The 26,418-nt window shown below is 34.5% G+C and overlaps 2 protein-coding genes across 2 annotated transcripts; one reads left to right on the plus strand and one right to left on the minus strand.

Moving 5' to 3' along the window:
• Positions 1-10,430: 10,430 nt before the first annotated feature.
• LOC139854831 (uncharacterized) lies at positions 10,431-11,318 on the minus strand. The gene is made up of 2 exons (XM_071844113.1): positions 11,107-11,318; positions 10,431-11,040 (listed from the first exon to the last, which is right to left on the minus strand). Exons 1-2 carry the CDS (start codon positions 11,316-11,318, stop codon positions 10,431-10,433), a joined length of 822 nt encoding a protein of 273 aa, XP_071700214.1.
• Positions 11,319-20,740: 9,422 nt separating this feature from the next.
• On the plus strand, positions 20,741-24,168 carry LOC139856130 (serine/threonine-protein kinase PCRK1-like). The gene is made up of 5 exons (XM_071845365.1): positions 20,741-20,877; positions 21,542-21,929; positions 22,436-22,696; positions 23,092-23,214; positions 23,324-24,168. Exons 2-5 carry the CDS (start codon positions 21,561-21,563, stop codon positions 23,789-23,791), a joined length of 1,221 nt encoding a protein of 406 aa, XP_071701466.1. The 5' UTR covers positions 20,741-20,877; positions 21,542-21,560; the 3' UTR covers positions 23,792-24,168.
• The last annotated feature ends 2,250 nt before the right edge of the window (positions 24,169-26,418 follow it).

The following is a 26,418-nucleotide window of genomic DNA, read 5'->3' on the forward strand; positions in this document are numbered from 1 at the left end:
AAATTAAAACTTCAAATTCGAATTTAATCTCATAGCAAACCCTAGCATCAATAATATGCACTAATCACATGTAAACATCATACAAATAAAGCATATTAGGCATTATTAACACTAATCATGTGAATAATCAAGCATTAAACGAATTAGGGTTAACCCCACACTTGAACTTCAATTAATTATCAATTTAAGCATAACTAGCAACAATAAAGATGAAATCAAGTGTAAGAGAAAGAGAAACGGACCCTAGGAGGCATGATTCACAAGCAATTTGAGAGAAAATCACAAAAAGTTTGAAAATTTGATGAAACCCTAGCTTGAGGCGTCGTTCGTATGTGTTTGTGTGTGTTAGATTGGGTGTAAAATGGTGTAAAATAACCTTAAAAGCCCTTAAAAGTCGACTGGACCCGTTTAAATTCGGGTTACAACAATTTGGATTTGGGTTAATCAAAACAGCGACGGGGCCTGGAAGCCTGATAAGCACGGTGCGCATTTGCACTGAAAAAAAATTTGCGCGGTGCGTGGGAGTGCGCGGTGTTCATTAAAACGTGGAAAGGGGTCAGAAGCTGAGCAAAAGTTCCAGCTATTTTCCTTTACAAAAGCGCGGTGCGCAGATTGGTGCGCGGCGCGCATACCCCAGACACGAATTTTTCCCTGTTTTCCACACAAGATTCATTTTTTAAACATCCAATACATGTTCCCTTGAACCAAAACACTAACGTTGATTATTCCGCACCTGTTACAAGCATAAAATATACAAAACACGGGCAAAAAGTATACAAACTCTACAACAAACAATTATAACCAAGATTTTCACGCGTCGTTATAGGTAAAGATGAGTTTAACCTCATCGTCCACCTCTTGTGGTCCATCGACATAGTGTTTGATCCGATGACCGTTTACCTTAAATTCTTCCCCTTTTGAATTAACCAAATCAACGGTCCCATGGGGAAACACCTTACGAACAATAAATGGTCCCGACCACTTCGACTTTAACTTTCCCGAAAACAAACGAAAACGCGAATTGAAAAGAAGCACATGATCTCCTTCCTTAAATTCCTTATGATCCTTCAACTGACTATCGTGCCACTTCTTTGTCCTTTCTTTACTAATCAACGAATTCTCATAGGCTTCAAGCCTCAACTCTTCCAACTCATTTAATTGGCTCAAACGAAGGCGACCCGCCTCCTTAAGATCGAGATTACTCGTCTTGAGAGCCCAAAAAGCTTTATGCTCTATCTCCATGGGGAGATGACATACTTTACCATAGAGTAAACGGAAGGGAGTGGTTCCGGTTGGCGTTTTGTACGCCGTTCTAAATGCCCATAAATCATCATCAAGCTTGAATGACCACTCCTTTGGATTAGATCCAACCGTTTTTTCAAGAATCCTCTTTAAAGCTCGATTGGTGTTTTCGACTTGCCCATTCATTTGAGGATGGTATGATGTAGAAACTTTATGGGTCACCTCATATCGTTTCAACACCTTTTCAAGTTGGGCATTGCAAAAGTGAGTTCCCCGATCACTAATTAAAGCTTTCGGGGCACCAAACCGAGAAAAGAGTTGTTTAAGAAATGAAACAACAACTCGTGCATCATTAGTGGACAAAGCTTGCGCTTCGACCCATTTTGAGACATAATCGATGGCAACGAGAATGTAGAGCTTATTATTAGATTTTGGAAACGGGCCCATGAAGTCAATCCCCCATATATCAAAAACCTCGTAAACTTGAAATGACTCGTGAAATCACGGGTTTGTTTAAACGAAATAGTTTAATGATATGTTTTAATTATTAAGTGAATATAAATACGAAAGTCATTTAATTTAATGAACTGTGGAACCAATGATTCCGACTAAGAAACTTGTCGTTGTTTTTACAAACAAGTTGATATACTTAATTTCGTCAGAATAAATGAACTACATTTATTCTCCCACCACCCTCTTCCAATTTTCATCACACTTACTATTTTTCTTGTTATAAAAGCTTACATTACAACCTTTTCTTGAGATATTAATTTCACATACATATGTAACAATTAAAATCTCGTAAAGAAAACTCATATTTGAAAAATAATAATAATTATTATAATTATAATAATAAAGTTTTCTTAAAATGAGTATATATATATTTTTTAATAATAATTAATAGTAATAACAAATGCCTCTTTAAATTTTTTCAAAAATTAAAATACAATTATTATATAAATGTTGTACAATATGCTTCAAAGTTTGTACATATGTTTATGGGGTGTTTGTAAAAGATTATACAATTTGTTTTAAAGTTTGTACATCTGGCCATGTGGTGTTTTATTATAAGGTTGTACATAATGCTTAAAATATTGTACATATGGTTATGAGGATGTTTTACCGTAATGGTGCACATAATGTTTCAAATATTAGATATGGTCATGGAGTGTTTTATTAAATATTGTACATAATACTTCATATATTATACAATTAATATGTTAATATTTTTATTAAATACAATTAATTATTTTAATGACATCATCATTGGGTTTAGATTTTTTTTTTTTATTTTTTTTAAGCCAAAATAATCTTTATATGACATCATCATTTTAGAAATTTATATGATACTATAGAAGATTATTATTATTACTGTCACGGAGTATTATATTATTATTACAAATTAATTTCTTACAATATTATTATTATTATTATTATTATTATTATTATTATTATTAAGATTTTTCTAACGATAGCCCTAGAGGCTAAAAGTTGTGGTTAACTATAAATTACTCGTACAATTTAAAATAAAAGTCGTTTTCAAATCATTATGTAACCGCTCAGTAAAACATTTTAAAACACACTAACGGCAACTCTAAAGCCGTCGTTAGCAAAATCTTTATTATTATTATTATTATTATTATTATTATTATTATTATTATTATTATTATTACTACTATTATTATTACTATTATTATTATCATTATTACTATTTCAAATAACAGTTATGCAATTTTGAATAATAATTACGCAATTTCAAATAATGGCTATTTAATTTCGAATGTAATATCAAATAATATCTATGTAATTTAGAATAAAGGCTATATAATATCAATAATGGCTATGCAATTTTGAAAAATTAGTTTGTAATTTCGAATAGTAGCTATGTTCTTTTGAATTTTTTAAAATGCATTGATATTATTTAAAAATGCATAATTGCGTTGTCATTTTTTTAAAATTGCATACTATTTTAAAATGCAGAATTTGAAATTGAAACAAAAAATTTTGAAAATTGCGATGAAGTCTTTAACTAGTTAATTCTCAAATCTTATCTTGTTCAACCCTGTCACACTATGAAAATACTTTCTTGCCAAATATACATTATGGGAATGAAATTGAAAAAAAAAAAAAAAAAAAAAAAAAAAAAAAAAAAAAAAAAAAACCTTATTGACCATAGAATCGTCATATATCTTTCAATTTTCAATTAAAAAAATTATTAAACTCGAAATTTAATAGTTTAGATACTTATATGAGAGTTCAGTTATAATATGAATGATTTGCAGATTGAGATACAATACTAATTTACATTTTACATATATTATTAATATAATAAATGTATTAATAATAAATAAAATAATATTCACTCTATCCAATATTTTTTTTTGGAAAGCAGTTAGTTAGGGATCACCAGGGGGACTTAACCACCACGCGATCATCTCCTACAGTTGTTATATCCGCCCCCAACTTTGTGCCCAGGAGGAAACCCACACCAATACCATACGGAGCATGGACGGTAAAACTCCCTCACCCTTATCCTCAACGCGATGTAGAAAATGTGTCATGTGTGATACTTCACGACAGAGATGAAATTGTGAGTTAAAATGTAGCCAACGAGGCTCGAACTCTTGATCTCTTCTAAAGAAGGCAGACCACCAATCACTGGATTACATCAAACTTCACACTCCATCCAATATCAATTGTTGTGTTACTTTAAAAGTATTTCTTTCTTATCTTTGATCTTTTTTTGTATGTTATATAAATATAATTCTCGATAAAAATACATAAAATGTTCAATCAATTCACATAATTTTTATCAGATTTCATATAACGTAAAAGTCAAGTTTAAATTTAAATATTTTTAAATATCAAAATGAGATACTTATTATAAAAAAGATGAACTAATTTTTTTTTTCTGAAAAAAAAAAAAAAAAAAAAAAAAACTTTATACTCCGTATAAAACAGGCCGAACCCTACACACATGCATAGAGACAATGCATGGGCCAAAATTACATCCAAAATGACTGCCTAAAAATCGGCCCACGAAGGATACATAGGAAACAGACTAAGAAAAACAGAATGACGGGTTGATGACCAAAAGCCATCAAAATCAAGTGGAGTAATTTCCCGGAAAATGTCGACAAGGACATGAGAGTGGCCACCAACGTGGTCCATAAGTTCATGCCAACAACCCTTGTACTAGCTAAACGGGTCAATTGAAACCACCTTTTCGTGTTATGTTATTACGTAGTATTATTTTTTATTTTTTTGAAGGGATTATAGCCAAAATGTCCATTCTCAAACAAATTCTTGCGCTGGAGCCCAAAAAAAAAATTTGCCAGATTGACCTCGCAAGACGCAAGAAGACTTGCGTCTTGCCCTCGCAAGGCGCAAACTTGCGTCCTTGCGTCTTGCGACCTTATCTGATCAGATGTTGGATTTTCAGATAAGATTTAGTAAGATTTTCTAGATTTTTGTCGGATAAGATTTTTACCCTGTTTATAGTATGACCCTGGAACTTTGATTTCACAGTCTCATAACAATTCCAACCTTGTGCAATTCATTGATTAAAGGCACTTTAAGGTACTAATTTAAGCATTTTCTTCACTAATTTTAGTATTTATTATTTGTGTTAATGATGATTATTTTTAATTATTTTGTTATTTACAGTTAATCTCAGTTAATATCCATGGACAGAAGAGCTACAGCTTCACACCGAGTTTCACAAGGAGAGTCAGAACAACAAGTTGCTGAAAGACGACGACTATTAGCCGAACGTCCTATTCTTACTGGTCTTTACGTTGCTGCTCAAGGTAGTTTTTCTGCGTACTGACGGGGAATATATGCTGGATCTTTTCTCTATCGAGATAATGAGTACTATCCCAGACTTGCTAGGGAATTCTATGCAAACTATGTATTTGATCCACGTAAATTGAAATGTGTTCACGTGAACATGTTTGGTTATTCCTACGATTGGACGTTGGAGGAGTTTGCTGAGATTCTGGATATTCCAGATGGAGATTTCAAGTTTTTCAGTCTTAGCAAGGATGTGAAAAATGCCCCGAGGAGGTCAGCTACAGGAAATTCATTCTCAGCTTCTGGGTTTGTTTCGGGACTATGTAAACCTGGTTTTGACATGCCAAACAGTGGTCCTATCATTATCAGGGAAGAACATATTCAGGACCAGTATCAACAGATGATGACGGTCATCAAGAGGAATGTCATGTTTCGAGATGATGCTGATGTGGAGCTATATGTAACTGAAGTTTTGATTTTGATGTGTTTGCTCGAACAAATCCCAATTAATCTGGCATATGTGGTTGCTAATCGGATGGCGGGATTGCCTGCATCTGGTGGGAGAGGATTGCCCTATGGCATGTTGTTGAACAACTTCTTTGCTGATGAAGATGAGTTAGTGTATTCCTCTGATTGGGAGGTGTTGAATGCTGAGATTATGTATGCTGCTTAAATTTTATAATTGGGTTGATCATGTAATAAACTAGGTCGTAGGGCTTTTTGTACTACTTTCGGGTTAATGAAATATCCTAATGGTATTTTAATTTTAGCCTATTTGTTTTATTGCTCATTTTAATTTCAGTACAAGTTCAAGGACGATGGGAGTAATTTGGTCAATAATTTTTATAAACTTACACTTAAGCACTAGATAAATATTTGTAAACATAGATGGACATATACATTAACAGAAGTTAAACAAATAAAAAAAACTCAAACAGCAGCAACATAAAATATTAATCATACTATACGCAAAGACGCAAATCGAACCTTGCAACTGGACGCAAGACGCAAAGTCTTTGGTTCTTGCGAGCTTGCGTCTTTGCATCTTGCGCTTGTTATTATTAGGTTATAAACCTATTTTCAGCATTCACTTGACACACACACACACACACACACACACACATCCCCAGACGCAGAGAAGCAAAATACGGTAAACCTAGCCAAACGCAAATACGCAAAGCTCCATCATCTTCTCTCTCGTTCGAACAGTAGATCGTAACCACCATCACCACCTGCACTACCACCAGTTCATCGTATTCACCACCACCACGACGTACCAGTGTCTACGTCACCAACTACGTCACCATCGTCTTCGTCTGCTTCATTTTAACTAAGAAAGAAATCAAGAAATCAGCCTAATAACAATGGCAAATCCGCAGGTTAGTTCTTCCTTCACTATAATGTTAGTTATATGGGAGTTGTATATAAATTTCATATGTTCATATATAAATGTGAAAACGTGCACACCTACTGTTCGATGAAATGTCTCTATGATAATCATCATTATTTAACCGTATTCTTGCTTTTTTTTAATAATGGGATATATTATCTCTTGTTTTGTATAGTTATTTGGTGAAACAACAATTTGTTGCTCGTCAAATTAGTTTGACTGTCCAGGCGCAAGGATCATTTTGCGTCTTTGCGTTCCGGACACAATTTGGTCGCAAGACCAAATTTGCGACCTTGCGTACCAATGGTTTAACACGCAAGACCAATCTTGCGCCTTTGCGTATCCTATGTTGATATTGTTATTGTTAATTTTACAGGGATGGGTTGAAGGTAAACTGACGATGAAGAATAAAATAAGTATTATAGGTGATGTGAAGAAAGTAATGACTGAAAATCAAATAAAAATATTTAAAGAAACGTGTTTTGGTGTATGGTTAGATCTTGAATACATGGGAAACGATCCCGGACTTGTACATGAAATGCTCCAATGTAAAACTGTACGGCCGGAAAGAATTGATGATGCTAAGTACCCAGAGGAGGAAGATGACATATGGTTTAGATTTAAGCCTAATTTTTCTATTAGATTTGGTCGCCGAGAGTTTTGTCTAGTAACGAGGTTTTTGTTCGGTACCCGTACGGATATGACACATTACATCCCTAAAGATTATGAAAAAGAGACGGCTCCAATTAGAAAACGTTTATTTCGGTCCATTAAAGAGAGCACAAACATTTTGATTGGTGATATTGAAAAGAAGCTTCTAAAAAGTAGTCGGGTTAGTGTTTCGGACGATGATGTGGTTCGACTAACAATCATATTAGTTGTAGAGAGAGCTTTTATGGGTAAACAATCTGCCCATGTGGTGAACAAGAAGTTCTTATATTTAGTTGAAGATTTTTCAAGTGTTAATAAGTACCCATGGGGGTCTCGTATATGGGAACCGACTTACGAAGCGGTTAGTGAAGGGTTTGGTGTTCGGGAAAGCCAATTAGAGAGCGGCAAGGCGTACACTTTGGCGGGATTTATGTGGGCATTTAAGGTAACGACATGTTTGATTTCAAATACTTTTATTATTTAAAGATAATATATATATTGATATTGTTAAAACAAATGATTTGTAGATTTGGATCCTCGAGGCTTACCGTCGTACCATTAAATCCTTTGCAACAAAAACGGACAAGAATGGAGTACCGAGGGCTCTTTTTTGGAAGTGTACAACAGCGGATACTTTCGGAATCTCTGATTACATTAAACTCTTAGATATTCAGGTTAGTTGCATTTAATTTTTGAAATTACCATTGACTGTTGAAACAGAGAGGATATGGCAAGGACGCAAGACCATTCCTGCGTCCTTGCGTCTCTCTTAAGCTTGGACGCAAGGTTGTACTTGCGGCTTTGCGTACTTGCTACATTGGAGACGCAAATCTATATTTGCGTCCTTGCGTCTCGTTGACCAGAAAAGTTCCAAGTATTTTTTGTAATCTTGCGTATAAAGTCGTGTTTAATTATGCAGGATGATTGTCCCAAGAACAAGAAACCTCTATGTGGTCTCTTCCCCACTGATACAGAGAAGGAGTGTCAATGGTGGATTGATAGTGACGCGTTATTTCTTGATTCACTGATGTGGACGCAAGGTTAGTATTGCGTCCTTGCGCTAAGTGGACCTTGTCTTGCGTCCTTGCGCTAGGTGGACGCAAGGTTAGTCTTGCAATTTGCGTCTGTGTTTTTTGTTAACTAGATTTCCTGTTTTGCACAGTTGTCCAGACATGTCATTGAGAAAGTGGAAAACATGAATGTGGTCAACCTTGATACAGAAGAGCAATGTGTTGATGAGCAATTGGTTGATCAGAAAGCTGTTGATGGACAACCAGATGATGATATTATGGTAGTTTATAACGTTGCACCTGGTGAAACAGAAGGATCAAAGAATGTAAGTTGTAAGGATGTGAAGGTGTGTTTTAAGAGAAAAAGGAAGGAAAAGGACTGGGCTAGTGAAGAAGAAATCTGGGCCATGATCGACAGACTTATAAATGATCAAGGTTGTTTTAAACCACCACCAACTGGAGCATGGAGAGATCAAAGAAAGCATGAACCCCCTGCAAAAGATCCCACGACAATTATACAGAGCAAGCAAGAGACCCGTTGCATGTTCATCTTTCAAAGTGATCAGTTCATTTACCTTAGTACGGAGTTTTGGATTCGCTTGCTGGGGTTAGGAGAGGCAGCATATTTGGAGAACTTGGTGAGTGTTCATCTTAATTTTGTGTTTATGGCATGAATTAATTTGTGTTAATATCTTAACCTGTCTTCTTAATTTGTAGCACATTGATGGCTGGGCTACATTTCTTTTAAGATATCGTCAGAGATTTCTCCCCAGAGTAAGCCAGATGTTTAACACTCCTGAGTTTCCACATGAGGTGGTTAAAGCAAGTTCTCAATGGACGATTATGCCATCTGGATTCCTGGCTCAGCTTGCAAACTTTAAAGAATTTTGTGGATTAAGTCAGAAGGAGAAGGAGGAGAAGTTGAAGCAAAAGGAGGAGAAGTTGAAGCAGGCCAAGGCCAAAGATCCTAATTTCAAAGAAAATGAAGGAATCACTGCCTTTAGGGAACCAAATTACACGTATATAATTGCTCTTGGGGATGGTAGTGATGAAATGTATCCAGCTTGGTCTTCCTGTGATCAGGTACTTACATTCTAATTATCAATCTGGTGTTGTTTATAATTAGTAATCACCACATGTTTTTTGTAAACTGGAACAGGCGCAAGGTAAATATTGCGACCGTGCGTCTGGTAATGTGCTTGGACGCAAGGCAAGTCTTGCGACCTTGCGTATCTGTGTAATTTGGACGCAAGGTACATTTTGCGTCCTTGCGTATTGATGGTTTTGTTACTAAACTTTCTTTCTGTTTCAGATCTTGATCCCAGTACACTTTAGACACCCAGAACATTTCTTGCTGCTATCATTAAAGTTAGAAGAAATGAAAGTTTATGTGTACGACAGTTTGCCCGATCTTGCAAGTGAACAGCTACAACATGTTGTCACAATGTTGTGTGAAAACTTGCCCGTCTACTTGCACGCGATTGACTACTATAACAAGACGCCAGAATCACAGCTTGAAGATTACTACCAAAACAATGAGAGTATGGAGTTGATGATTGAAACTGGGCGTAATGTGCAAGTGCAGGCAGGTGAAACCGGCAACTGTGGTGTTTGGGTGTGCATCCATATGGAGAGACTGGTGTTTGCATGGGAGGGGCTTGATGACATTGGAGATCCAAAAAAGGCTGCATAGGAATATAGGAACAGAATGGCAAGGACGTTCTTCCGTGCATGTTTTGATACACTACCGCCACCACCAGAGGAAAAAGATGCTACAAAAAATGCTAAAAAGGCTGCACAGGTTGTATGATTATTATTACTGTTTAAATACTAATTATTTTGTATTACACTTAGTTGTTAAGTTGTGTAATTTTTTGTATAATTAGTAGTCTAGCATGGGCGCAAGATTGAACTTGCGACCTTGCGTATGGTTTAATGTGGTCGTAAGGTCTATCTTGCGACCTTGCGTATCTGTACAATTAGTAGTCTGACATAGGCGCAAGATTGAACTTGCGACCTTGCGTATGGTTTAATGTGGTCGCAAGGTCTATCTTGCGACCTTGTGTTTCTGTAAAATTAGTAGTCTGACATGGGCGCAAGATTGAACTTGCGACTTTGCGTATGGTTTAATGTGGTCTCAAGGTCTATCTTGTGACCTTGCGTATGCGTCTAAGTATTGTTTTGCGTACGTAAAGTGTGTATTGCGTCTTTGAGTATTTTCTACCAAAACCAAAATATAGATTATCACACATAAAATAGATAAACTTTGAGAATTTATTACAACGATCGATATGACATAAAGAACATACAATACGAAAATAAATAGAAACTTGGAGATTGGTTTACTAATTATCGCTCGCTAGATTGCACGTTGCATTAAACTGAGACTGATAAGCATGAAACGTTTCTTTGTCAGTGAGTTTCTCCTTACCCTTCTCCGACTTTGAAGTTGAGGCCGATGTTTTTACTACCCTTTTCGTGGTTGGTTCACCAGTTCGATCAACTAAAGATCTGCACGTATCCCTACTATGACCTAGTTCTTTGCAACGAGTACATGTTCTTACTGTTTTTTCAGTGTCTTCACCCGTTGACAGATGACGTTTTGTTGATTTTGGGCGTCCGAGAGCTCTTTTCGGGTTAATGGGAGGATTTACAATTGGTAGGACGTTGGGCCCCGGATCCGACCATTCAGACGTGAACCAATGAGATACAAATTGAGTAACATTAGCTACTCCAAAGAGTCGTGCTGCTGCAATAACATGTCCGCATGGTATGCCTGATCCCTGCCACTGCCCACATGAACAAACTTTATCTGCTAGATTAACGAGGCCATTTTTTCGTCCATCGCGCACTTCTACTAGATTGTTTGTCGATGGAATTGCTTGCCATCTTCTTGACTTTTTTGTCCTCTTGGCTAGTTTATGTTCAGCATATGGAGTAACAGTTGAAGTAAGACTAACCGATTGGTTGCGATATTTGAAATACCAATCTTGTACCGAAGCGCGAAAAAATTCCAATAACATGCAAACAGGTAGTTTTCGAGCATGTACGGATATTGCATTAACAGACTCTACATTGTTGCTAGTAAGGTATGAATACCTAACATGTTCAGCTCTACTTCTAGACCATTTATGGAACCCAACATCATTTAAAATTTTGTAAGATGCTTTCAATCTTCTTCGAAATACATTAAGATGATCCTCAAAATCCGACGCACGATAAGCTTTGACCATTTTCCATTAATGCCATTCAAAATATTTGAATTTGTTGGATTTACTTTTAATGCTTGCAAACAAATGACGAGCGCAGAAACAGTGAAACGCTTCGGAGAACACGGTTGAAACACCATGTGCTATTGGCAAACCTCGATCAGAAATAAAAGTAAGCTCTGACATACGATCACCCATTCCACAAGTCATTAAATGGTCTCGTAGGTTGCCCAAAAACCAATCCAAAGACTCGTTTGTCTCGCCGCCAGCAATTCCATAAGCCAATGGCAAAAATTCAATTATTGCCATCCATCGCAACAACAACTAAATTTGTACTCAAATATCCTGCCTTCAAATGCGCTCCATCGACGATGATTATCGGGCGACAATGTTGAACAAATGATCGAACCTGCAGGAATGAACAATGTTAAAACAAATATTTTTTAATAGATACGCAAGGAACGCAAGGACGCAAACAAATGGTAATAGTGATACTTACAACTACGCCAAGGGAATAATAACACATCAGAAATCTATTTTCTTTGTCTATGATCAAATTCGTTACGCTTTCGGGGTTGTGAATCTTAATGTTATATAGGTAAATAGGAAGCATTTGGTACGACTCTTCACTACTCCCACGAAGCATCTGTAATGTACGACATTTGGCCCTCCATGCTTGATTGTAAGATATGCTGACACCGAATCGGTTGCCTATATCCGCACGTATATCGTTTGCTTTATATTCCCGGTTTGCAGATTTGAATGAATCCACAAGCATACTACCCAACACCTTTTTGGTTGCATGTTTATTGTTTCCCATAATTAGTGTGCGTGAGCATGTGTGTACGTCATGCAGTTTCTTTACCATAAAGTTTTCAGTGAATCGTATTCTGTAAGCACTACATTTCCACTCACAGTTTGACAACACACATTTAGCGGTGTACCGAGATTTGTCTGACTTTACATGCTTTATTTGGAAGTTTTCTTCAAGACATTTTGTAAAAAGGGTGTTTATAAACTCTTCTTTGTTCAGGAAAGTTTGACAAACTTTTATTAAATCTGACACCCTATACGTAGTTGGTATTTCAGTCGTATGTTCGCGATCTTCCTCATGCTGACTCAAAAGAGTTGGCATATTTCAGAACGGATCTTGCTTTTCTTTTTCATATTGGAATTCTGCGTCTCCGTCTTTTCCTCCATCTGAATCACTATCTTCAACCAGAGGTACCTCAAACGGGTGGTTTAATTCTTTAATTTTACATACGTTTTCAAGACCATAGTTATGCAAATCAAACTCTTCTGTGTTTGGAAGTGGCAATTCAGGTTCTTCCACTTCGAAATTGTTACTTGCGAGGTTTTCTTCGGTATCATGTTGTAGTAACAATTGTTGTGGTTGGTGTTTTGGTGGTTTTGGTTTTTTGGGTGTTTTGGTGGTTTCTTGGTTTTGTTGTAGTAGTGGCTGGTTTGTCGAGTATTTTGTTGTGACCGATGCATTATTACTCTATCGACAATATAAATATCAATAGGAGCATTTACAATTGCATATTGTAAAAACTCTTGAAAGTCTTCATCATCATCAGTAATATCAAAAACATGATTATTAAAAACGTATCTCATTGAAACAGCTGCACTGGGTGGGAATTCAATCTTTTTAAGAACATTTTTTAACAATATTCTCCGATTCATTGGTTTTACGGACGCAATTGGGAGTCTTAACCGAATTCTAAAACAATCTCGTGGCATATATATGGGTATGTTGTTAATGTACTCAAAATAACCCCCACAACATATATTAACAACAAATTTATCATCATTAACACAATTCATAATGACAAAAATTAGTGAAAATGGTTAAAATAGTACCTTAACGTGGGTATAAGCTCTGCATTGAAAACTTTTGAAATTGTTATGAGACTGTGATTTCAAAGTCTCAGGGTCAATCTAAATATAGGGACTAAATGTTATCCGTAAAAATCTAGGATATCTGACGAAATCTTATCCACAAAATCGTATTTCTAATCAGATAAGGTCGCAAGCTCGCAAGGGCAAGATGCAAGTCTTCTTGCGTCTTGCGAGGGCAACCTGGCAATTTTTATTTTTTTTGAGCTCCAGCGCAAGAATTTGTTTGGGAATGAGCATTTTGGCTATAATCCATTTTTTGAAAGGCAAACTCACACACACCATTAACACGAATATTTACAACCACGAATATGTCTCAAGTGAGACTTGAACCCTCAACCTCTTGGTTATGTTATTATAATTATATTATATTATATAATTATAATTATATACTATTATATTATATTATTATATACTCTGTATTATATTATATTTTATATTATAATATGGATGGATGGATAAAAATTAAACTACAATTTAATTTGGTTAGTGTTGATATATTTAGTGTAAAAGTTGATAAATCTATTAAAATTGTGCATTAATTAATATTAGGACTTTGCTAGCGAAAATCGTTAAGACTGTCGTTAGTGGCTAGCGTTAGTGTGGATAAAATATTTGTACTTGATTTGAAAGCGACATTTATTAAAAAAATACAATTATTTTATACTTTAAACTAGCTTAAGGCCAGCGAATTCGCGGAGTTTTTATGAGTCAAGTTAAATTTATATTTATTCCATTAATACGATTTTATATAGTATTTGTTACATTGATTAGAAACCAAAGTAACATTAGAAAAAATGGGGTATTAATATTATTTAGAACTGATACACTTTGACATGTCTAAATATTAACTTAATCCATACTTACCATATAAATAATTATCATTAGATTGTTGAGGAAAAGGGTCCAATAATTCTTTATTAAAAATACACACTCAAGTTTCTAAAGCACTGGTCAAGAAAGGTGCAAAAATATTTAACATACATTCCCCTACATTTCTCCTTCGATATTGCGAATGCCATACAGAAGATCGGGTCAAAAAAAGTATTTAATATACCTTCCCTTACATATCTCCTTTTTATTGCGAAGGCCATAAAGAAGATAGCTCAAGTCTGCAAACAACAATCTATCCCCTGGAGGAAAAAAATCGTGTGAGGAGATTACGCTAGCTACTAACATTATAAGATTTCTATCTATTATAGATTAATTTGTTTGTAATGTATGATGATTATATTTTTGTTATTTTGCTACTCATACTTGATACTTAGAGATAAGGCATATTTCATGTTATCTTTTTGATTTCAAACCTGGAATCATACAAACGAACCCGTTTGAGCCACTTTTAACAATTCATTTTTAGCTTTAGTTATTGATCTATTACAAATGCAATCTCATATCCATAAAAACAAACTTATTCTCATAGTCAATGCATACTTTTTCATGGAAGTTTTAGTATTTAAAACTATAAAATAAAACTATAAAAACTACTAATTGTGTATGCAAATTTAATAACCTAGATCTGCAACGTGACAAGTGTTTACAAAATGCAAAACATTTCTTTTCTTTGTTTAGAAAAATTTCCAATTAAATTATAAAACGGTTGAGATAGGAACAAATTTAAAATGCATAAATTTGTTTGAGTTAATGAAGGAACTTATACAATTAAGAAGAAAACTTACATGAATTCTTGCATTCTTCCTCTCGTCTATATTTGGTAGATCCTGATGTTAAGGATGACATATCCATCCCATATAAAAATGATTACTCTAAAGTATAGACATGGCAAAATACCTTAGCTTCTTACTCCGAAGTTAAGGATGACATATCCACTCCTTGAAGATTTTCAAAGTGTCTTGACCCATTTCGTTTGTTACATAATCCAGAACGACCCATTCGGGGAACTGGGTCAAAAATGGACCTTCAAATTCTGATGAGCTGTTTCCAAGTAATCAATAGCAAAAAGTGAACAATATATTTTATTCTATTAACTTGTCAAGGGTTACGAATGAACAATATATTTTATTCTATTAACTTGTCAAGGGTTACGAAAGATCATCACACATCAAATTTTAAATAGCTATACAAGATAGGGGGTTGACTGGTTGAGTTGCACCAACTTCTTTCTCAACACTTAAAAATTAAATTTAAGAACTTGTGTTAGATAATTAAAACCTTCATTTTAAATACTTATTATATGATATAAGATACGATAGATAAAAATGACACTTCTTTTTCCTATAATCAAATTTAGAGTTCAAGTCAATTGAGGTAGACTGAAAGTGAATTTACATGTCTCTAGTATTATTTTTGTAATAAAACAAATAAAAATTAAAAACTGAAAAGGAAAAAGGAAAAGAAAGTTAAAAATAATTATTACTCCGTATTATTTTTGTAAACATGTTTTAGGAATAATTCAATTGTAAGGAAGATAGCCTTGAGCTAGAATAAGTTACCGGGTAAACATGTGCCCAATTCACATATTCAGTTTCTGGAAGATAATATAATATGCTCGTAAGAGTAGTACGCAGACAGTATCAGAAACTAACTCACGTCATAGGTATTAATAAGATAATATCTCTAACCAAAAAAAGGTCAATCCTTGACCTTGATCAAAGTTTCAACAGTCTGCAATTCTCGCTTAACATTAACGGTGACAACATGTTGAAGGCCGTTGATCAAAACCTAGTATGAAAACAAAAATACTTATCATGACAGAAGATACAGAAGGTTAATTAGCAAAAGTTACCATATAAGCCCACTGGTAACCATTAAATTTAATTAGAGTCTGACTTAAGTTCACTAAATCCATATATTCGGTCGTTAATAAGTTTGATGTTTACCTCCGTCCGAATACCCCCTGAGCTAGTCTTGTTCTGTAGTGCTTAAATTCTCCCGATAAAAGGTCAACATACCTATTAAACCACAAAATGTAATTGAGCGAACTAACACGTTTGTAATTCGCCCTAGTATGGTACTATTATTTCTGAATATAGATAACTAACATGTTTCCTTATACTAAGCTGTAATTGAGGTAACTGTGACATATAATAAGATTGCAATCTTAGAATATTTTGGATAAAGCTGTTTTCAGCTGATCTGACTGCCAAATGACAACAACATAAATTTTCAGTTGATCTGACTGCCAAATGACAACAACATAAATTTTCATATCAAGTAGTAACTGGTAAGCATAGAGAATGAACGGCACGCAATTAAGGCAAATATAAAAAGTTGAGCCCATAAAACTCACAATTGATAACATCATTATTCCCTTTTCACACTAGAATTAGCATTCTGATGACCAAAGCTATCGAACACAAAATGGAAAAAGACTCCAAACAACTGCATATGCTCGGTAAGCATTTAACTTGTTTAGACAATATAGTTGATATAAGTGCAAAATCAAGTTAAAATTAAACAAAAAATCTCTAATTTTTATCAGGAACATACCTTAAAAAACTCAACATTGATTATGTGACAACCCATTCTTTTGAGTCACCCTGTTATTTTTTTGATTTGGGGAACTGTCACACGTTCATCATAGTTGAAACAAAGTGAATACCATCTTGCTGGTAATAATTAATCATAGTATTTGAAAACAAATTCAAAAGGAAACATATTTTTTATGAATGCTATCACAGTAATTCCTCAGGACAGGGACGACCAACCACCCATTTCGGCACCTCAGGTGTTAATAAATAATGGAATAATTTCAATGTTTAACTTACATTGTCTCTGTACAACAACGTATCAGCTCTTTGAGATGACACTATACAACAGCCTACGCTCTTTGAGAAAGCACTTCATCAAGTTCAATTATTGTGACTGCAATATATGTTCTTATCAGGATCACTATACAGGAGCATATAAGCTTTTAGACATGATGTGTTATTTTGACATGAGTGTATCACAAGAATATTAATTAGGCTAATCGTAATCATAGAGCCAATTATTTATAAAATTATGAAAATGACAGTAAAGCGTTTTGGAGCAAACCTAGCCCAACCCATTTTGACACACAACCTATCATGTGGTGTTACCCACCTCCTCAATTTATTTTTAGAGCTGTGTTTACCTTATTCGAGAAGTTTTCTAGCGCTTCGAGCCCCTCGATCACCTACTTCATATGTGTGTCATAATTTCTACCTTCCGTTATATTATTCGCAACACTTTGAGCCAACGTTTGTTCAAGTTTTTCGATTCCTTGACTCAATGTATCTTCTTCTTGACTCAGTCAAGTCTATCTCAGTTGATTCAACACTGCAAGTTTCAATACATAATCAGTGGGGATTCTTTTTTGCAGGTGGTAATCTTAACCCATTTAAGAATAGACAACTAACAGCATACTAAAACATGCCTGATTACTGAAGTTTTTAGCAGTCTTGTTGCTAAACGAACATGCCGTGGGTGAACCTGAATAACAAATCAAATTCAGAACTAAATTGCCATGCAAGTGTAACACAATGTAAATGTTGTAAGCGGTTTTTAGCTAGATGAGGTCACCTCAAGATGACATCTGGCAATTGCTTCTGAGAGTCTGATAAGTCCTTCCAGCTGTCTAACTATCATGCGATATGCAACTCTGCTTCCCGGAGCTGTATCACCTCGACGCAACGTAACATAAGAATCAACCAATATTTGTCTGGCCTCAGCACTTAGCTGCATTGATTCAAAATCAGTTAGAAAAAACAGGGGAAAATTGATGAAAGGTGATAAAAAAAAAGACTTGGCAACTGCAATGTAACGCTTCAATTGTGCAGTAGTGAATGTAGGGGCAACTGCATCTTCACGTTTTTGATGCACCTTTACGATGTGAGAGGCGATATGATAATCTGTGATGTCATCAGGGTCATCAATCATGACGTATATCAGGTCAAACCTTGAAAGAATAGCTGGTGGAAGAGCAACGTTGTACTGCAAAGTTATAAAAATTAGTTTAATATTTAGGGTAGCCAAAATAGATGTTCTTGCATTCAATGTAGCTTGTATTCCTGCTTTTGTGATACTAATTGTTTGTTGTTCCATAGCTTCGTGTATTGCAACCTACTTCATAAGTGTGTCATAATTTCTACCTTCCATTATATTATTCGCAACACTTTGAGCCAACGTTTGTTCAAGTTTTTCGATTCCTTGACTCGATGTATCTTCTGCTTCACGACAAGTGTGTATCCGTTAAAGACTCAAATCTTGGCATAAGTATCTTCCATAACCCAAAGAGCATTACTGTTAGAGCATAAACTCTTAAATAATTTTGTTTACAGTCATATACACATTCAATCCAATTACCCTTACATTCAATACAAATTAATTAAATGAGTAACATCGTAACTTGAATTTAACCTATAAATCGAATTTTGGTACCTCCTTGCATATATTGAATTGGAACAGAGCAATCAGATTCGTATACGAATTTCTCCCCCTTCAACAGAAAATCGATCACTGAGTGGTAATGATTTATGAAACGCAAGTTAATTGGTCTCCGATTGATATTATTTTTGATTGAGATCAAAATCAAACAATATCTTCTTCTTGTGCTATTACGGTATGCGAATTCTTATTAGGTTAATGAAGATGTAATCTCAATTTTGAAGATACTCGTGTGTTTTTTGAGAGGAAATTAGGGCATTTATCCCTTTGTTTGATCGTGAATGAATTTAGTTTTGTAGAACCCTAGTTTACCATTTTGATCCCGTCCTTTTCATTAATCTGAAGGGTATTTTAGTTATTTTATTATTAATCTTTGAGATTATGAGCTCTGACATGGACTTTTGAAGGGTCTAGGAATGTTTATAAATAGATGGATAGGATTAAAAGGTAAACATTTAAATGATCTATTTTTGTGTTTGTTATTATATATAGTATAGATAAAAGGTAAACATTTAAATGATCTATTTTTGTGTTTGTTATTATATATAGTATAGATATAGATAGATATAGATAGATATAGAAGTATAGAAGTATAGATATAGATATAGATATAGATAGTATAGATATAAATAGATAGATAGATAGATAGATCTTTAATTTAAATATATATACTATACTATTAATGTATACATTTAGTAGACCATGAAAATATCACCGCCATTTTATTTTATCGTTAGTTGAAAAATCTAATGAAAAAGTTAATTTGCTCGGCTGAAAAAGATTTGGACTCCATATTATTGGTAGGATGAAAGAGTTTGGATCTTTTGGGTCACCTTAACTTCCTTTCATTGACTTGGGCCCACTCCCCACCCGGTCATTTAGTCTCTACTGGACAAGGTTGTAAAAGTCGCGAGTCGGGGACGCATCGGTCGAGACCTAAAAAGGACGCGTCGGTCAAGTCGGGGACGCGTCGGTGACGCATCGGTCATTGACCAACGTTGACTTTATTAATAATTCCTTGAATATATATTTATATATGTATAAAATAGTTGATTCTGTATCATAAATTTTTTTAAATAAGAACTTGAATTTAAATACAATCAAACTTCAAACTCAATTAATGTTATTGAGTACATAATCAGTAAGGACACAGAGAAAAAGGCGGCCCAAAAAATGAAAACAAACCCTAATTTTAGAAACATATCACATCTTGACGAAAATTTGACTGATTTTGACCGTTTTTGACCAACTTTGACCGTCTTTGACAGACTTTGACCGAACTTTTAGCTTTGACCGCCTTTTGAGTCGTTTTCAGAAAAAAGGGACAGAGATCCCAAAAAAACGACACATCGGTCAAGTCGACCGACTTTTACAACATTGCTACTGGATAAACCTTTTCAGACATGTGGTAGAAAAAGGGTTTTCATAATTTACAGATTTTTTTTTTTTTTTAATTTCGGAATAAATTATTTTATTCTAATTATAAATTATAAATTATAAACGTTACCATTTACTCCATCCGTCTCTAACAAATGTAATGTTAATTTTTTATTTTTATTTTAAGATACTTTAATAAATTATTTAATATGTCTCTTATCTAATATTATTATAAAAAGTAAGTAATAAACTTATAAGTATATTTATTATGAAATTTTCAATAATAAAATAGTATAATTAAAATTTTAATAATTTTTATTTTATTTGAAATAAGAGATACGAACTAGTATAATTTTGAGACACATAAAAATAAAAGTAGTAAGTATATATGGGAAGTAGCAATATTACTTAAATCGGGAAAATCAATACCGTCAGTGCTTAGCTATGCATGAGCTATTGAGCTGACGGATAACCAAATTTTATGTAACTTTCACATAAGTTTGTAACCAAAGAATTATATGTTCCCTTAAATAAAAATTATGCCAAGATCAATCAACTTAAGAGTTTATTTTATGATACATTCCACAGTTACTGAGTAAAGTAAAATACTTTTGGAAATACTAGTAAGAGACCATAATTGCTTCAACTTCCAGAATTGTTTATTTCAATTGTTTAGTTTTAATTACACTAAATAATGATAATATACTAATTAATGTAATTATTAATGACAATTTTAATATTAATAATAATTAATTAAATAAAGAAAACAGTGTTCTATTATCCTGTTTAATTTTGAATTATATCGTCATTTGGTTAGCAAGTAGTTCTTGTCCCAGCTGTCTTTGCTTACTACTCTCTTTTCACTTTCTCTCTCCTTCTTCTCATCATGTCCTTGTTTCTCTTTTGAGAAATCATATATCAAATTTTCTAGCTGATCCAGGTGTGCTCTTATATTAAAATTTCTAACTTTAATGATATTATAATCCATGGTTAATTTGATTTATGCATGTAAATTCTGAATCGTGTGTTAGTTTTCCATGTTAATTACTTGCTCTTGTCATTAAATTTTGCAGAATCTAGACAAATATCAAGACTTGAAAGGCTGATTTTTTTTCAATCAGATTGAATTCATACTTGATTAAAGTTGATGTCTTTTTTTTTTTTTCCTTCCCTTTTTTTTAACATAATTAATTTGTATGGTTAATGGTTAATTGATGCTTGGTTTTTTCATATAGTATATATCTACCTAGTTTGGTTTTTTGAGATGATAGGCTATGCTAAATTCTTGATTAATCATCATCTTATTCTTCAAAATTTGCATATGTACCCTTTAATGTCAATAATTTAAATAAAACTCATTGTAATAATCAATACCAATGGTCAACTAAGAAAAATTTGGCATAATCATATACTTAATATCTTCATATATCATTTATATAAATGTTAGATCAAAGGCTAAATAAAGTCAATTTATAGCTCAAACTTTCCTATAAGCATATTTGGAATGTGTTTCTTGTATATATGTATAAAGTATGTTTTTTATGGATATATTGTAAATGTGAATATACTGTTGACTAAAAATCTATAATCCAATTTTACTACAGAGTGTCAATTTGGGATGCAATGAAGTGTTTTCATTTTTCTATCTGTGAAGAAAAGGATGAAGCACCAAAAACACCAACAAAATCGATATCAGTTCGGTCTTTTACTTCGTTATTTACAGGATGGACTGGATCAAATTCTGTATATGTGTCTGATATTAGCACAGAGTCTATAGGAAGGCCTAATGTTCCTAGTTTTTCTCAGAGGCCAACTAATCTTAAAGTATTCGCTTTTAGTGAGCTTAAGTCGGCCACAAATGGCTTTAGCAGGTCTGCAAAGATTGGAGAGGGTGGGTTTGGGTGTGTCTACTTTGGCTCAATCAAGTCCCCTCAAGACCAGACTATAAAGATTCAAGTTGCTGTCAAGCAGCTCGGAAGACGCGGTTTACAGGCAAGCTTTTTTATCTACTTCTGATAACTGCTTAACATTACTCTCAAAAAACATGCTACAAAATTTGCAAATTATAGATGTACTCCCTCCGCCCCATAAAAAGTGTCAACCTTACTTTTTATATTTATATTTGTCACGTAATAATTGCCAACTTTTAAAAATAATCAATTTATTACTTTTAATCGTTTATTTTTTAAATAAATTCAGTTAAAGTTACGTTGAATATAAGGGCCAAACCGACATTTATCAAACATATCTTAAATTCAACAATTCTAAGGGGACTTTCTTTTTGGGACGGGAGGAGTATTTTTTTTGTTCAAGTGCACCAAAATGTATCAAACTAAGGTAAGACATTGATAGTGTGTATCGAACTCATTTCCATTGTGTATAATGAACTTGTTATTCAATTTTATAGTACGTCTTTTGTTAACGTGACAACTTTCTTCTATTTGAATTACATGTGATCCTTTTTTAGTTTTTTATAATGCGAATGTTTGGTACGATAGGGGCATAAGGAGTGGGTGACAGAGGTGAACGTTCTTGGTGTGGTTGAGCACCCGAACCTTGTAAAGCTAGTCGGGTATTGTGCAGAAGATGATGAAAGGGGTATTCAAAGGCTTCTTGTTTATGAATATATGCCTAATAGAAGTGTTGAAGATCATTTATCGGCTAGGAACGAAAAACCGCTTTCATGGACTATGCGACTTAAAGTTGCTCAAGATGCCGCTCGTGGTTTGGCATACCTACACGAGGAAATGGGGTTTCAGGTAATTTTACCATTTCCCTTTCGTATCAGATATTTTTTTTATAGAAATTGAACGGATTCGTGCAGAGTTACGGGGCCTTTTGTTTTGTGCTGCAAAACTAATTATCTAAAAGTTCTAAGGTTTTCCCAGTTCAGTTTACCTGGAAGGGGGAGTAATCCAACCCCATACTCTCTAATTTACGCAGTCCATCAGGATACCCTATGACTGTTCCAACCCTTCCCTGACCACTACAAGATCTGAACCTGGACCCAACTACTAGGCTACCTTGTGATGGTTCAAAACTAATTATCTAGTTAATTCACTATTTTCCATAACTTGTGTCACTATATATCATTATAACTATATGTTCTTTTTCGAAAAACAATATTTGGCTAACATAATTGTCATCGTTGTAGATTATCTTCCGAGATTTCAAATCGTCAAACATCCTACTTGATGGTAAATGGAACGCCAAGCTTTCAGATTTCGGTTTGGCTCGTTTAGGTCCCGAAGAAGGACTAACCCATGTCTCCACAGCGGTACGATCATTGCAATTTTCTCTCTTTTTTCCTTTTTTTTTTTTTTTTTTATTATCCATCATCCTCATGCCATATATGTTAGATTTCTTCATCACCTTCATATGATCAGGTTGTAGGGACCATGGGGTACGCGGCTCCAGAGTACATTCAAACAGGACGGCTCAGATCCCAAAGTGACGTGTGGAGTTACGGGGTCTTTCTCTATGAACTGATCACGGGTAGGCGCCCATTGGACCGAAACCGGCCCAAAAACGAGCAGAAGCTACTAGAATGGGTGAAACCATATCTTGACTCCAAAAAGTTTCGACTAATTGTTGACACCCGGCTTCAAGGTAAATACTCAATGAAAACAGCACAAAAGTTGTCCATTATAGCTAACAAATGTTTGGCTAAGAACCCGAAAGCAAGACCAAAAATGAGTGAGGTCTTGGAAATGGTTAACCAGCTGGTTGAGCCTACATCAGAACAACCCAGCCCAAGAACACCTCTCTTGAGTCCGGTACGTGTGGCTCCTTCTGTTGTACCCATCAAGCCCGATAAAGTTTTCGTGGAGCCCATAGAAGCTAAAGAGACATAATACTAGAAATATCAAATAAAGGTAAGACAAGGTTCTTTGAAATAAAATTTGGAGACTTTTTGAATTTCTAGAATCTGTGCTTCGAAACTCTGCAAAGTTGATGATTTGAAGTGATTAAAAGTATATAACATAGGAAGTTTTGAAGTAAAATGTGTCACAAAGCATGTTGGTAAATGTTATTCTTGCCCCTTATGTTGTATGTATAGCTTTGTGGTTGTTTTGTCGATGTGGTAGAGGTGAGAGGCAATTTAGTAAGTTTACTGGTATGGAAGTGTTTAAATTCTATGAAATGTTTAGTATATATTGTATTCACTATGTTAAAGTTTGGAGCAATTGTAGACGTATTTATATTGAAGTTTTGAGAAATATTTATTAGATTACCCTTTTGATTCGTCACCCGCTGAGCTAACGTCGAAATGTAAGTGTTAGAAATGACAAGTAAAGAAAGATGGCAGTTAGTAAATCAGGGGACTTAGCCTCACTAAGGTTAACGGATTGCGACCATTCGCCTAACTTCGAAAACACTATACCTATTCACCGTTAATAACACGTATGTCTAAGCACATGACATATAATAGACAAAGGATAATATAGTCTTTTCATTTGGATACGATGACATGGGAATCGAAGCTCTAAGGTAAGTCTAACATAATCCAGTGTTGGGCTTGAATATCCTAGCCCCTCTGACCCATGATGATTCCTCTACATACTAGGGTTTGACTGTAAATAGGTAAACGTAGTTCTTACTTAAGACAACATTTCAACAAGAATTAATTATACTCTCAACGATTAGTACTCGGTCGCCAATCGGTCAAGTAAGAATCGACCAAAAGAGTGCTTGATCAAACGGCTTCATTCGTGGACCAAAATCCATGACCACGCAAGTGCTTGATGATAGAATTGATAAATCGTATAGACCAATAACATGTACAACATATAAGTCAAAGAGTCCATCCTTTTCTAAAACCAATTGGTGATAGAGGGACTCCTCCTTAGTCTTATATGCATACATTTGTTTTTGTCCATGACCGATGTGGGATAACTTCCCAACACGCCCCCTCACATCGAGGCGTGGAACGGTTGTAGAGATGGCGGCAAGAGAAGAAGAAGAAAGCCTGACTCAATCTCTTTGTAGCGACGGCGGCACACACATGGGGGCCTGACTCGGACTCGCTGTAGAACAAACCGTTCACCTTAGCTCTGATACCATGACAGAATTGATAAATCGTATAGACCAATAACATGTACAACATATAAGTCAAAGAGTTCATCATTTTCTAAAACCAATTGGTTTTAGAAAAGGATGGACTCTTGGACTTATATATTATACATGTTGTTGGCTATACGATTTATCAATTTTGTCACTTGATTTGCACTCTAGTTCTTTGATCAAACATATATAATATATTCATGCATACCCGAATGGATGAATGTAATTGGTCGATCTAGAAACTTCTGCTTTAAATATCCCAATAACCCTAGCTGAGATATAGAATCTACTCAAAGGTGGTTTGTAACTGATTCTTGTTTACTTGGCCGATTGGCGGTTGAGTGTTAATTGTCGAGAGTATATTTAATTCATGTGGGCAGTGTCGGATCTTGAAGGTAGTATTTGAAGGGGGCAAAAATATATTGTGATGAATGTCATTTTACATTGTTAAATTATGCATATAAGTTTACAATTAACAGATATTTTGTAGGGAGTAATAATTAATGAAAAATTAGATTATTAATTTTTAAGCTTTCCCTCAAGAGGTAATTTAAAATTTTATATATATATTTAGAGTATTAATAAGATCTTTAATAGAGGATAACTATTAGTGATAACTAGTTAAATATCGGACCGCGCGTTGCAGCGGTTGCTTTTGGATGTGGGTTATGCAATACTTGAGTTACACACAAAATGGCTAGAGGCTGTGGAAACATCTTTTTTCCAAACACCTGCAAACGGAATTAAATAAGTTGAGATTACTCTTACCAAAGATCTTCCCATTTTGACCCTAACACGACCAATTTGGTGACCCATATATACCATCCTATATGAATATGGAAAAACATGGTAAAATAGCAAATTACCAACTATATATACAGAGGCCGCTTACCTTACGGAAGAAAATGAAACTATGTTTTTGTTTACAAACCAAATGATATGTGAACTGCAGCAACCGACTGAAAAAAGTGTCAGGAACATGCCATTATTTATGCAGCAAGAGCATGGGGAGAACTATAAAGAGTTGATGTTTCCTCCATTACGTTCGAACTATAAAGAATATCCATTATGTCCGTGCATACTTCAAAAATTTTAAATGGTCTCTGACTGTCGCAACTTCCCTACAGTCAAAAAGTCAAACACTATTGTTGGCGATCTAATGATAAATTAAGATATAATCTATCTACTTTATGTATATGACGGCTATGTTGATAGTTATTTCGACTGTATATGTAGGTCTTCACTCTTCAAGGAATCATACCATATCTAATGTACCAATCTCAGAGTTCAATACCTTCACTATATCAAATAATTATGTCTCCAAAAGTTGAAATGTGGTGTATTCCTATTTGTTAATCTCAGTTTAAGCAGATATAGTATTATAGTAAAAAACTAACCTGCATGAAAATCGCATCCG

This window comes from Rutidosis leptorrhynchoides, chromosome 6, assembly GCF_046630445.1.
Source record: "Rutidosis leptorrhynchoides isolate AG116_Rl617_1_P2 chromosome 6, CSIRO_AGI_Rlap_v1, whole genome shotgun sequence".
Classification (NCBI taxonomy): Eukaryota; Viridiplantae; Streptophyta; class Magnoliopsida; order Asterales; family Asteraceae; genus Rutidosis; species Rutidosis leptorrhynchoides.

Excerpts from the sequence above, each read along its gene's own strand:
- LOC139854831 (XM_071844113.1), bottom strand. The coding sequence starts at position 11,318 with ATGGTCAAAGCTTATCGTGCGTCGGATTTTGAGGATCATCTTAATGTA. Across the intron at positions 11,041-11,106 it reads CGAAAACTACCTGTTTGCAT|TCTTACTTCAACTGTTACTC; the intron begins GTTATTGGAATT and ends CCAATCGGTTAG.
- LOC139856130 (XM_071845365.1), top strand. The coding sequence starts at position 21,561 with ATGAAGTGTTTTCATTTTTCTATCTGTGAAGAAAAGGATGAAGCACCA. Across the intron at positions 22,697-23,091 it reads ACGAGGAAATGGGGTTTCAG|ATTATCTTCCGAGATTTCAA; the intron begins GTAATTTTACCA and ends TCATCGTTGTAG. Across the intron at positions 23,215-23,323 it reads TAACCCATGTCTCCACAGCG|GTTGTAGGGACCATGGGGTA; the intron begins GTACGATCATTG and ends TCATATGATCAG.